At 39.4% G+C, this 14,458-nt stretch overlaps 1 protein-coding gene across 1 annotated transcript in view; it reads left to right on the top strand.

The window, feature by feature from the left end:
- The window catches only part of p3h4 (prolyl 3-hydroxylase family member 4 (inactive)), a 91,185-nt gene that overhangs the window by 51,400 nt on the left and 25,327 nt on the right, over positions 1–14,458 (top strand). The window contains exons 4-6 of the mRNA XM_089122625.1: positions 32–160; positions 1,797–1,942; positions 2,296–2,379. Coding sequence (XP_088978751.1) covers positions 32–160; positions 1,797–1,942; positions 2,296–2,379 — 359 coding nt within the window. The remainder of the gene's footprint in view (positions 1–31; positions 161–1,796; positions 1,943–2,295; positions 2,380–14,458) is intronic.

A 14,458-nucleotide genomic window follows, 5' to 3' on the forward strand; every position in this document is an offset into this window, starting at 1 on the left:
TATTCTCACTCTCCTATTTTCCTTTCTCTAGATTTCTATTTTGAAGTAATGAAGTGTAAAATAAAATGTGAGGATATTTTGATACCAAATGTTGGTGGTTACTTTGTGGAGAAATTTGTTGCCACCATGTACCACTACATGCAGTTTGCTTATTACAAATGTAAGTAACACACCCACACACCCACACACACACACACCCAGTGGAGGGTTCAGTGTCTTAAAGGGTTAGTTCACCCAAAAATGAAAATTAAGTCATTAATTACTCACCCCCATGCTGTTCCAACCCCGTAAGACCTTCGTTCATCTTCGGAACACAAATAAAGATATTTTTGATTTAATCTAAAAGCTGTATCACTCTTCCATTGGCTTCCTAAGGGACTGGCTCTTGACGGCCCATAAAGTCATTAAAGAAAATGTTTAAATGTTCCATGTGCCTACAGCGGCTCAATTATAAGTTTATCAAGCGACGAGACTACTTTTTGTGCGAAAAAAACATAAATAACGGCTTTATTTGACTATTCCATTACTTCCTTATTGGCGCATGCGCATGCGCGAGAACTGAGACGAGGACGATCTCCTTCGACTTGTTACCGGCTACTCACCGCTTAGGAGTTTTACCGCCCCCTACCGTATAAGATGATGTGCTGATATAGCTGGAAGCGCAAAACTTTCTGTTTACAAGCAGAGGAAGATGCGCGCTGTACATACGCTTTTCAATTAGCGTATTTTCCATACTAAAAGGTGCACTTAAAAGCCTTTAATCTTCTCAAAAAACGACAGTGTGCCTTATTATCATCTTATACGGTAGAGGGCGGTAAAACTCCTAAGCAGTGAGCAGCCGGTAACAAGAAGTGGTCGAATGAGAACGTCCTCGTCTCAGTTCTTGCACATGCGCCAATAAGGAAGTAATGGAATAGTCGAACAAAGCCGTTATTTATGTTTTTTTCGCACAAAAAGTAGTCTCGTCGCTTAATAAACTTATAATTGAGCCGCTGTAGGCACATGGAACATTTAAACATTTTCTTTAATGACTTTATGGGCCGTCAAGAGCCAGTCCCTTAGGAAGCCAATGGAAGAGTGATACAGCTCTCAGATTAAATCAAAAATATCTTTATTTGTGTTCCGAAGATGAACGAAGGTCTTACGGGGTTGGAACAGCATGGGGGTGAGTTATTAATGACTTAAATTTCATTTTTGGGTGAACTAACCCTTTAATGCATCTGCCAAAAGTAGACAAAATAAATATTACGATCTGCCCATGTTTCATATCAGTATGCTGATTTCAGAAAATTAATGTAGGGGATCTGCAAGTCTCTCAGTATTTCACATGTACACTTTCTAACACTTTCTAATACTCTCTAATACTAACATCTACAGGTATTGGTATGATACATTTTAGATCCAAAAATGTGGAATAACTAACTTGCCTAGAACAGTGCATCATTAAAAACTTGTTTTTGGTGTTACATCCTGAAGTCCAACATTCATTCATAACTATTTTCCTCCACCAATGCTGACTCAGCTCTCTCTCCCATTGCGATGTTTGATTTTGAAAATATAGCATATAACATCTGTTGCTAATAATGTATATGAAGCTCTTTGAATTTGCATGTAATGTAGGAAATGAGGATTAGTTTTCTTTCCAGTTTATGAAGACACATTTATGCGGCCAAGTGTAGATAGAGGTCTAGTCACTCCACTATAGCAGTCCAATCGCAAACCCCATAAACTTCTTCATCGGCAAAAGGTTTTCATTTAAATTATTACTTTATAAATGACTTTTGTTTTCCTTTTAGTAAATGATGTGCGTAATGCAGCGCTGTGTGCTGCGAGCTATATGCTGTTTGATGCAGATGATCAAGTGATGCAGCAGAACATTGCCTACTACAGATACTACAAACAACAGTGGAGATTGCATGACGAGCATTTCAAACCACGACCAGTAAGTACAGACACACAAGCATATTATGAACTTATCAATATTACAAATATGTAGTAAAGTAATGCTTCTGATGCTCAACATTTTAACTAAAAGATTTAATTTCCCCATCACAGTACTGAAGTGGCAGATACATTTTGTTTTGTTGGTTCAATTGGCTTTTAACTCAAACCCAGAAACAAATCCACTAAACAAAAACTAGAGTTAAACTCTTTTTTGTTGTTGTTGTTTTTTTTTTTTTTTTTACTCTGCTTGTCATTCTAAAGTTATCTGATAACAGACATTCAGTTAAAAATATTTTGTTCTGGTTGTGTTTTAGCACTACTGCTTTAACACTTTTGTCTTTGTCCACACAGGAAGCTCTTAGATATTACTATCTAACTACCAAACTCAAGGAACTGCTGGAGTTTGCAGAGAATTATTTACAGACAGATGATGAGGTAAACCCCCGTTTAATAGCACAGTAGCTAAATCTAGTAATCTAAAACATGTCAACTACAGTTCCCTTTCAGTTCGGTCACGTTCGACGTAGTCGGACGTACCGTACTGATTGGGATTGCGCTTAGGGAGTCTGTCATCTTCGAGTATTGATCAAATGAGCCAATGCATTGGCGTACAAGCTTTGTCTCACACTCCACCCCGCAGTGCTTGTATAAATACGGAAGAGGAGGCTCGCACCATTTGTCTTTTGCTTCGGAGCCGATGTCTCTGAAGAGTGTTGATGTTTTTTAACGAGTGAGTGTGTTGGTGCTTCTTCTGGAAGTTTCTCTTGGTGCTAGTGTTTCTACAGCCCGAGTGCAGCGGTGGTTGTGAGCCTTCTGAGCTCTCAACTCCTGTTTTAAAGGGATAGTTCACTTTGAAATTAATTTTTGATATGTTTTAGCTTACCTCAAGGGCATCCAAGATGTAGGTGTCTGTAGGTCAGTTTTAAGGCAATGCCTCAGTTTTAATTCTTTTAGATCTAAGTGCAGCATTCGACACCGTTGATCATTGTATTCTGCTAAACAGACTGGAAAACCTTGTTGGTTTTTCTGGTAATGTTTTAAATTGGCTCAAAACATACATAACAGAAATGAACTTCCTAGTTAATATACAGGGGTTGGAAAATGAAACTGAAACACCTGGTTTTACAACACAATAATTTGTTAGAATGGTGAGGGCCTCATTTTGCATCCAAATACAGCATCAATTGACAGATAGAAGTCCTTCACAGTGACCAGAGGGATTATGAGCCGTTCCTCTTCCAGAACAGTGTCCTGGGGCCTCATGTATAAACTAGGGGTGTGCAAAAAAATCGATTCACATTTGAATCGCGATTCAATCTTTACCGATTCAGAATCGATTCATAGAATTCCAAAAATCGATTCATAGGCTATATTTTTTTAATGGCGTGCAGGGGCGGAGTGGCAATCGGGTAAGTCGGGACTTTTACCGGTGGTCCAGTAGTGTTTCTATGGTTTCAAAGCTGCGAGGACCGGTCTGATAAATAGTTATTGCAAGTTCTTGCCGCCCGCTGGTCAAACTGTGCAGCCACTCTGCTCAACCCGTAAATAAATGCATCGATCCGCAGATCTTATGTTTGAGTTCTGTAGATCTTTTGCCAAGCGTGTCAGAGGTGACGGGTTCTAAACCGCACTTGTATAGTTTTTTCTCTCTCTCATCAAAACCGAATATGTTCATCACGTTTGTGTGCATTTTATTTTGTGATTTCACCGGAGTCTCCACAACGGCGATAGATTGAAGCGCGCGTCTGAGAGAAGACTACGCGAGCCACAGAGAACACTGTATATCCATGACACTGATTGCAGCGGACACGAGCGCTCAGCTTGATTTCAAAAACAACAGGTCTCTTATTTAATAGCGAACTAAATGAATGCTCTGCTAGTTAACTGGAGATACCCGCAAATTACAGCGCCTATGAACGACTTCACTGGATCTAAACAAATCAATCTAACCATAGATGCTACCAGTAGCGGTGGCTTTTTTAAATCTATTTAAAATATTTTCGCAAGGGTTCTATGAAATTAGCAGCCTAGCCTATATATTTTTAGGGAGTTCAATGTGCCCAGTCGAGTTCATTTTAACAGTCAACCTGGTAGCTGAAGTAGGCCTACTCCTTAAACCACATTTAGCATAATTGTTTGTTTGATCTGACTACAGCACTTTAAAGCTAAATGTAAAAGCTTTTTATTTAAGTTTTATTTTAAACTTGAATTAAATGTATTTAAAAGCTGGCCAAAGCTTGGCACTTCGCACATTTTAGTTGCAAAAGTTTTTATTTTTGTATGAAGACATATAAAGTAATATCAAACTTTTCTTTTAAATTATGTCTTCTGCAATCAATCACATAGGAAAAAGTAAACTATATTTATGTAGACCTGCGAATCGTTTTTTGAATCGAGAATCGTTTTTGAATCGAAAATCGATTTTGAATCGAATCTCGAGACAAAAAATCGGTATCGAATCGAATCGTGACATTTTCTGAATCGTGCACCCCTAGTATAAACGTTGCGTACGCACAAAATGGGCATAGAAATATGCGTACGCATTTTTTCACGCGCACATCAGGATTTATAAAAAAATAAACTTGCCGTAAATAAGTGCTCACCGTAAGGATGCTCTTGACCGTGCGTACGCACTCTTTTAGAAGAGTATGGGTTTTGGCGACACCGATGGTGAGCTGGAGTCAAATGTCTTTTTGCTTACTATTAGACAGAGAATCGAAAGAAAATTATACATCTACAGAAAGATAATACAAAAATAATTTCACAAACCTATCATCACTTGAAGCAAACATCCATCCCTTCTTAAATGACCGTGCCAGCACGCGCGTTGGGCCGTTTGGTGAAACTGACACACATATAGCCTATAATCTAACGGCAGATGGAGTAAAACCGTAAATCTTCATTATGAGTCCAAATCATAAATACAGTCCATATTCACAATAACAATTTAAATAAATAAGAGAATGGTTTAAACTATGTTTTACTTCTGATATAAACATTTAGATTAAATATGCCATTCTCATTAATGGAGTTAAACTCTTAAACTACATGAAATCATTACTGAGAAGTTACTATATATATATATATATTCAATAAATAGAAATAGACCTATTTGTTGTGGATGCATTGCTTTTGAACACTTTTCTTCTGGCATGCTGTGTTTTAATGTTTTAACTAGAGATTGTCTGAGAAAACTGTTTCGTGCAAATAATGCACAACCATGTCTATCGCTTTCCATTAAAATATAAATCGATTAAAAATACTATTTGGCCAGTGGAAAAGATTGAGAAAAACTTTCTCTGAAATGAATTTAACACTATTTGATTTATGCATTCAAAAACAATGCAAGGATATAGGCTACTAAAAAAAAAAATGTAATAATGTGACGGCACATCCGCATTTCATATTTTCCTAACGTCTTGTACCGTTAAACTTGGTATCACGTGAATGAATAATCATATGCAAATGATATGCAGATGAGGATATGCATATTTAAACTAGGCGTTGTAATCTCCATATATGGTTATTTCGGGGAGGAGACGCACGTGCGCATAATCTCCCGCTGACTGGGATTTATAAAGTGAATTCTGCGCAGGCTCTGGCGTACGAACGGTTTTATAAATCTGAAAAATTTTGTGCGTAGTGCGTACGCAAATTCTGCCTTATGTGCGTACACACACTTTAAGGATGAAATCTACGCAAAGTTTTATACATGAGGCCCCTGGTCACTATATGATGCTGGTGGACTCGCTCCTCCAAAACACCTCAATAATATTCAGATCTGGTGACTGTGCAGACCATGGGAGATGTTCAACGTCACTTTCATCTTCATCAAACCCTTCTGTCACAAGTCTTGCTGTGTGTGTTGGTGCATGATCATGCTGATACACGGTTTGAGCATCAGGTGCTCATGATCCTCCAGAAGGGTTTGGTAGTCCTCGGCAGTGTCGTGTCCATCAAATACAATCAGGATTGTCATGATATTGGAGCTCAAACCATCACTAATCCACCCATGCTTCACTCTGAAGATTGGCCGCCAGGCATATACAGTAGATGTGAAACCTCCAACATTGGCCAGTGTTTCAGTTTCATTGTCCAACCCCTTTAGGTGACTGTATATCAAAGACACATAAAATAACACATGGTGTTCCACAAGGATCAATCCTTGAGCCTGTTTTATTTTCATTTTACATGCTCCCCTTGAGCAGCATAATTCAGGGATACAACATGAATTATCATTTGTATGCTGATGATATACAGTTATACATCTCAGTTGAGCGAAGAGATACTGTTGTATTAGAGAGGATGGCTGATTGTCTTTCCAGTATTGTAAAGTGGATAAACAAATCTTTTTTTAAAATTGAATGAAGACAAAACTGAGATTCTAATTGTGGGCCCCAAACATGAGCGGGAGAGGATAGAACCTGAACTGGGTCCCTTAGCTATACAATCTAAGAAAGAAGTAAAGAGCCTAGGTGTCATTTTGGACTGTGACTTGAATTTTAAGACACATATTAATAGAGTGACAAAAACTTGTTTTTATCATCTGAGAAATATAGCCAAGATACGTTCGTTTTCGTCTTTGGATGATGCTAAGTGACTCATTCATGCTTTTATCTTCTCTCATCTTGATTATTTTAATGCTATTTACACTGGCCTTCCTAAGGGCTCTATAGCAAAGCTACAATTGATACAAAATGCAGCAGCCAGAGTACTAATGAAATTAAAAAGGAGAGAACATATTACATCGGTTTTAATGGAATTACATTGGTTACCAGTTTACCAAAGGATTGATTTTAAGGTTCTTTTATTTGTTTATAAAACTCAGCACAATTTGGCACCTTTATATGTTTCAGACTGTCTGTCAGGATATGTTCCAAATCGTAGATTAAGATCTTATAATGTTAATCTTCTAGCACATTATGCAGTTAATTACATACGATCAGGTGGTGCTTATTTTAGTCACTATGCTCCAAAAATTTAGAATTCTTTACCAAATGAAGTGAAAGAGGCTACTAGCATTCATATTTTTAAAAGTCAGGTCAAGACATACCTTTTTAAAGTTGCTTATCAGTACAACAATATTATGTGAAGTTGTGTATAAGTCTTTTTCTGTGATTTTAATGCTGTATATATTTTTTTTTTCATTGATATTGACATTGTGCGATCTTGTTTTCATGTTTGTGAAGCACTTTGTGTTACATTCCATGTATGAAAAGTGCTATAGAAATAAATGTTTATTATTATTATTATTATTATTGGAACAGGGATCCTCATCTCCCCTCTAAGGCCAGTGAGTTCTCATCCATTCTTACGGAGAGAGCTTACAAAGCCTTTGGGTAAGCCGCTTCCTCCCTGCATGTCATGGATTTGCTACTGGTCCATCAGGCCAAGGCACTCATGGGCATGCACGATGGTAGACCAGACTGTGCGCTCATAAGTGAGTTCCGCACCGCAACCGACCTTGTCCTCTGGGGCACGAGGGTTGTGGCGTGCGCGATCGTTCTGGCGATGTCCACGTTAGTGGTCCAGGAGAACCAACGCTGGCTCAACCTGGCTGATATGAGGGTTGTGGACAAGGTGCGGTTTCCTGGACTCCCCCATTTCCCAGGTTGGGCTGTTTAGCGATGCAGTTGAGAACTGCGCCCAAAAGTTCTTTACCGCCCAGGTGCAGACGGAGGCCATCTGGCACATCCAGCCCCAGAAGCCCTGTCCTCCACTTCTCTGCCCTACCTCGGCTACATCTGTGGTGTCCCTGTTCCCCCTGGCCTGGTTTGTAGAAGCATAAGAGTGCTTCTCAACCAGTCCAGCTGGCTCCTCCGTACTGTTAAACTCAGCTATACCATTCAGAATCAGCCGGCGTCCACCCAAGTCCAGCGCTGTTCACTCGCGGACATCGCAGTCTTATTGGCAAAGGATGCGATGGAGCCGGTCCTTCCAACCAACCGGGGGTTATGGTCAATCTTGGAACTGTGAGTCTTGAATCAGGCCCTTCACAAGCTTCTGTTCAAGTTGATAATGCAGAGACATTTTCGAGTGCATCCGTCCCCAAGATTGGTTTGCAGTGATCGACCTGAAGGACTATACGTTCATGTCTCCAACCTCCGCAACATAGGCCATGCCTGTGCTTTGTGTTCGAGGGTTGGGTGTATCAGTACAAAGTCCTAACCTTCAGGCTGGCCCTGTCGCCCCGCGTCCTTACGAAGCTTGCGGAAGTGGCCATTGCTCCCAGGATAGAGTGTGATGTTCATGTTCTCAACTATCTCGACTGGCTGATACTAGCACAGTCTCGAGAGCAGTTTCTGGGTGTTGACATGGGGTGCCTCGCTGACAGATGTTTATACGGCTGCCAACACATTCGCTATAAAAATAGCCTATGTGTCGACCGGTTTCACTGTAAGCCCGGTTCAAAGTGTTGGCTTGCTGCGCCATTCCCCTTCTATGGATTGGATACGTGTGCCATTCTTGCTCAAGTAGAGTTTCTCTTTAGCCGAACCCTGTTGAGTTCCTCAACACCCTTTGGCAACGGACGTGGCGGAGCGTCTGATGCCAGGCCTAACACTCGTATGCACAGGTGGAACCTGTGTTAGGCTGTGTCCATATGTTGTGATCCCTACGGCGATCCCATATGTGTTTTCTTCCACGGTACGGCTCCCTGCTGTGCCATTACTGACCAGTTGAGTCTTCCCCCTGTTATAGGCTAGAGCCACCTCATTGACATTGACATGTCAATGTGTATCCGTCACATGTAACATCCCTTCGGGCACGATGTGGCCTTCCTTTCGTCGGAAAGGGCACACTTTCCCAGTGTTAAAGTCTGACTGAGTGGGTCTTGTGGAACAGCAGTGACTTCCCTGGCCTAAGCCCTGTCCAATCTCCGCCTCAATAATGCAGGGGGTCAGGAGGCTTTTGTCTAGGCACTGGAAGATGGCAGCACTAGTGGCGTTTTAATAGGGATCCCAATCATCATGGTACATCTAACTATGTTGAATGTGACCGAACTAAAAGGGAACGTCTCGGTTACGTATGTAACCCTCGTTCCCTGAAGGACGGAACGGTGACGTAGTCCCGTCGCCACTATTCCTGGACCACCACTGACTCCGGGCCGTCTGACTAAGCTGTCACTTACGTCCTGCCACTCTGGTGCTTGTTGTGCGGGACCTTCATTTTGACAGTGCTGAGAACGCCAAAGTTTGAGCACAAAGTTCTCCCATTCTTCATTTGTTTTAGTATTAATATTATTTAATATGTTATTAGATAGAACTATTAAACAAATAAAAGTAATCAACAACCATGCGGTTGATGCCCAATGTTGCTTGCTTAGCAGAAATACATAATCATGTTTCGCTTGTTCCCTACAAAGACAGGTTGGATTTTCTCCTTGGCGTAAAGGTTGAGATGTGCCAAGACTTCATTTTCCATGTTTGTGGATTAAATATATAGGCTATAAATGGTGTATACACTGCTTTTTTAAAATTAGGAATTCTGGTGTTTCGCATGCATTTGGCCAATCGATGTACAATTACGTCCCTGTTAGTTCCTATTGTGCTGTGTTTAGGGTTGGGTACCGAAACTCGGTTCCAATAGGGAGCCGGTTCTGACGTAAACGGTAGTAACCAGACCAAATAAGAATAAAAACTTCGGTGCCTGATTTCGATTCCTGAGTCTATGGCATGAGGCGCACACACGCAGTCTCTCGCTGTCTCCCTCTCCCTCTCCGACGTGCGCGCAGTGCACTATACGGTTTATTAAAGCACTGTCTGATCTGTCTCGCACGCGCGCTCTTGCTCGCTCGCTCTAGATTCCGGGAGATTTGAACTAATTTGCGATCATCCGGGAGCCGTTATCAATATGCGGGAGACTCCCAGAATGTCAGCTGATAGCGAGGAGATTAAACACACGTGAAATGTACACGTGAAATGTTTGGCTGTATTTCACGTGTAAAATTACGCGTCAGAATAACGATTGTCTATGGATAGGCCTATAGAAGAATCACCATTCACGCCGCCTTGACACTCACGTCGTCATATTATATTAGCGCGCGCGAAAAATGAAGCTTGTCGGCAGCGCGAGATATTTGGCAGCGAACGCAGCGTCTCGTTCCCTATTCAGAGAACATGGGTTACACAGAGACTTTCTCTTTCATATGTTTACTCAAAGCTGCTTATAAGATTCAGTGGGAACGAAATATCAAACTGGCTAAGAGCTTAGTAAATAACAAGATAACTTACATGACTAGTTAAAGCAGACAAAACATGGGAACCTGTAGCCATGTCGATATTATATTACCCTGGTAGTAATCTCAATTAATCTCCAGTATAATTACATTGTTTGATATAATATTGTTTTATTTGATACTATGTAAATATGAACTTTTATTTTATATTGGTTTATTTATTATTACCATATGTTACTTGTATTTATATTGTATGTTAATATTGTGTCCAGTTTGGCCCTGTCAATAAAGGGGTATTATTTCTTTTTGACAAAGTGTGTGCGGTTTCGTTTTCTTAAGTACCGTTTCAAGAACCGTTTAGGCACTGGAACCGTTTAAAAAATACAGAGTAGGTACTGGTATCGGATAAAACCCAACCGATATCCAACCCTAGCTGTGTTAGACCCTACCCTGAAGTAGGAGCTAATTTAGTACATCAAAAAAGTGTTTCTACAACTAAAACAGTTCCTGCGGTGCAAACACGCTAAAAAGAGAGTTCTTCAGCCAATAGTTGGCTAGAATCTATGAAACGTTCCTCTGTTTTTTGTCATTCACACCTGCTAAATATGATCAGATTCAAAACGGATATGCACAAAAATCAGATTAACGCTCTGGGGGGCGGCAAACGCGTCGGCGCGTATTGCTAGATTTTTTTCACATAGCAGTAAAATAGACTTAAAATACTGCATCATTTTTGGTTATACAGACTTAAGAAATATGAAAAAATAAACTGTTAAATGTCTTAATTTGTATGTGTTCACTTACAATCTGTCACATGTCTGTCCTGTCTTGTGATGCACATGGGTGTTTTGTTATTTTGAGCCATGTGCTCTTGTCATTGTTGTTTGATCCCTCCCCCTTGTTATCTGATTATTGGTTTATTTGCTCCACCTGTCTGCCTCTTTACCCTCCTTTGTTTGCCTTCCTATTTAGTCTTCCTGTGTTTGCTGTCCTGTGCTCGTTTGTTGTTTGTTACATTGTTGTTGCGTGTAGTGCCGTGCCTGTCTTGCCTGCCTTGTTTTGATTTAGATTTGGTTTGTTTATTTTTCTTTTTTTTTTCTTTATTAAAATACTTCTTTCACTCTGCACCTGAATCCACGGAATTATTCCCACTCCCACCATGACACAATCGAAATAAAACATTGTGCTTTTGTAAAATAAAGAAAATGAACAGTGCTTTTTGGCTCTCCATCTCCGTGAAAAGTTTTTTTGGGAGCACGTCTCTAAACTTAAATGATTGTAAAGATATATAGCTCGTACCTGGGTGAAAAGTATTCGCTGAGTTTTGTTTAAGTGTGTACTTTTAAATGATCTAATTCATAATAAAAACAAATATTCTCTGTTTATGAAATCTATATGAAAAGAGAGAGATCAGCTCATTCAGCTCATTAACTTTTAATCTGATCATGCCCACGGAGAGCGCGCGCTATTCAAACGCAAATGATCTGAGGTGATCCATCCAAACGTGTCAACATCAACTCGATAAAACACATGTTGAATCAGATTACAGTAGCCTACTTTACGTCGTCTTGCGAGGCTGTGAGGTATGGAGCTAGAATTGTCTTTATTACATTCGAGAAAATAAATGATCTGAGAGAGAAAAAAAATGTTTGAGAGAAAAAGTTATCACACTGATAGCAAAAAAGCATTTCATGAGAGAAAAAAAAGTATTTGAGAGAAAGTTTTCATACCAATAGCACAAAATAGTAGGCTAATATTTGAGGTATTGAGAGAAAGTATTTTTGTCATAGAACATAAACAATATAAATTTGAAATTTTTTTAATTATTTCTGAGAAAAAAAAAATATATATCTCAAAATACTTTAGAAAAAATCTCAACTATATATTTTTTGCTATCAGTGTGAAAACTTTTTCTCTAAAATAAGTGTTTCTCTCAAAACACTTTTCTTTGCTCTCGATGCAATTTCTTGCTCTCGAATCAGGATTTTGCTTTCACTGTGAAAATTGTGTTTTGGGCGGGGCCACGTTCCTATTGGCCAGTCGGGTGAACATCGTCTTGTCTTGGGAGTCGAAATGAATCATTACACTATTGTTTTTTTTTTTTGTTTTTTTTCTTTTCGGTTCACCTAGATAGATGCCGCCTCTGCTTTATGGCTCGTTTCCACTGAGTGGTACGGTACGGTACAGTTCGGTTCGGTACGCAATTATTTGCGTTTCCACTGTCAAAACTTGTGAATGGTACCAAAAAGCCGAACCGTACCGTACCACTTTTTGGGTACCCTTTCGTTGGGGTACCTAGCACAGTGAAAGGGTACTAAAAGGTGGAGCTAGACTCACTGCAGAACGGTGATTGGTGGACAGAGTATAGTCACTCGCGCGTGCTACAAGGGCATTAGAAGCATACAGTTGAAATATAATTCTACTGTTATTGTGTCACGAAATGTAGTTTTAAGAGTTTTTCAGGCGAGAAAGTAGTTTTTTAAAGCTCAAATCTGTGGTTTATTTATAGATTTATGATAATTTGACTGAGATCACTGCAGGATAATCAATCCTGCAGGATAATCAATCCTTGATTGAATATAATCAAGGCTGCCAGTGCCGTCGCAGGTGGGGTGCGAGGCCCTGTGCGAACTTGAAATGCGAGGCCCTGCCCTTCGATGTGGATGCGCAATTGTGCACGAATAACAGTCACACGGGCATGGGCATTTAAAGGCCATTAAATAAGCACATTTAGTTTATTATTTGTAATGTTAAAATATTATAATGTTTTTTTTGATTTTGTAATGATTTTGACTCATTAGTCTACGTTGTGTTTTGTAGAAAGCCTTTCTTTAAAGTGAATTTCATTTTGTATAAATCTTATTTTTTTAAATTCATCAACCAATTGCCTGGATTTTATAAATAAGAAGCAAATATATAGCAGACAATATAATCATGACATGGAGACGAGCCGGCATGAGCGCATCTCATCATAAATTAACCGAAACTATGCCTCACTCACAGACATGAGAAATATATATCTAGACTACAGAAAGCTTGCAATGAAATTTTTAAACGAAACAATTCCAAACGAAAAGAAATAGGCTACTCTCTAATTATGTTGCACATGCACATATTATGTTGAAATAACGAGATATTATGTTGAATAACATTATAAATAATCCATCTTTAAATGTTTTAATTGAATGCTGAATGTTGTGCTTATTCAAATTATTAAAATTAAAACTTTAATTGTGATAATTAAATATTAAATATTGAAGTTTTGCTCATTTAATAATAGTATTTATCCCCCTGTCAATGATCTAGCACCCCCTCAGCACCATTAAACATTATCTGGCGCTGCACGGACGTAGCTGTTCTAGTTCTATTGCATGCATAATCTCGCTGCAATACGTTTTTATCAAGTTGAATAATACAGCATAATCATGCACATCATCTCAGCTATGATGTTTTGCTATTTATTTCAGAGGGGAAAAAAATCAACTGTGCAAGAGTGGCTTTACATTAAGTCAGCTCAGTCACTTTATTTTTTGTCATCATGACAGTTTAAAGAAATAGATTAGGACACTCTTCATTCATAATATACATTAATTCATTTTACCTATACACAACTAACTATTTAAAATGACTTTAACCCTAATAAATGAGATGGACTCACCATGCGTAAATTACGCAGAAACTGATTAGCCTACGTCAGAGTCACTTTCCTTGCCTTCATGGCCGCAAACTCAGAAATAAAATCTTTATAATCCAGCTTTGATGCAATTTCCTTTTCAATGGATAGCAGGGCGAGCCCGCACAGTCTCTCCTGTGACATGGAGGTGCGCAAATAGTTTTTAATTAGTTTTAACTTTGAAAAGCTTCGCTCGCCCGATGCCACTGTTACTGGAAAAGTCAGTAGGATCCTGAGCGCAATCTCACAGTTAGGGAAAGTTCCTTCAATCCCTTTGAGATAACGAAGTGTTTGTATTGCTTTAGTTGTTCCCTTTGGGATTATCTCTTGTAGTATCCTCAACTCCTGGAAGATGTCCGCTGCATTTATATCCTCTTGAGATTCGGATGTGCTCAGAGCATCACGCAGTCTTGTGCAGTGTCTTTGAAGGTCAGTCTCATCCATTTCACGCAGTTTGGTCAGATCAAAAATAAATCCAAACACGTTACCAAACTCCTGCATTTGTTTAAAACGGGTATGGAGAGCAGTGAGGGCCTGGTCCACTATCACATTAAAATAGTCCGTTATATATACCTGCTTTGGGTCTGGAGTATATTCATTTTCATTTTCATCACATTTGCGTTTCACTCGCCGTGTTGCTTTTATTACAGGTTCAGTGTCCATAT

The sequence above is a fragment of the Pimephales promelas genome, chromosome 18 (assembly GCF_988280905.1).
Source record: "Pimephales promelas chromosome 18, fPimPro1.hap1.1, whole genome shotgun sequence".
Taxonomy (NCBI): domain Eukaryota; kingdom Metazoa; phylum Chordata; class Actinopteri; order Cypriniformes; family Leuciscidae; genus Pimephales; species Pimephales promelas.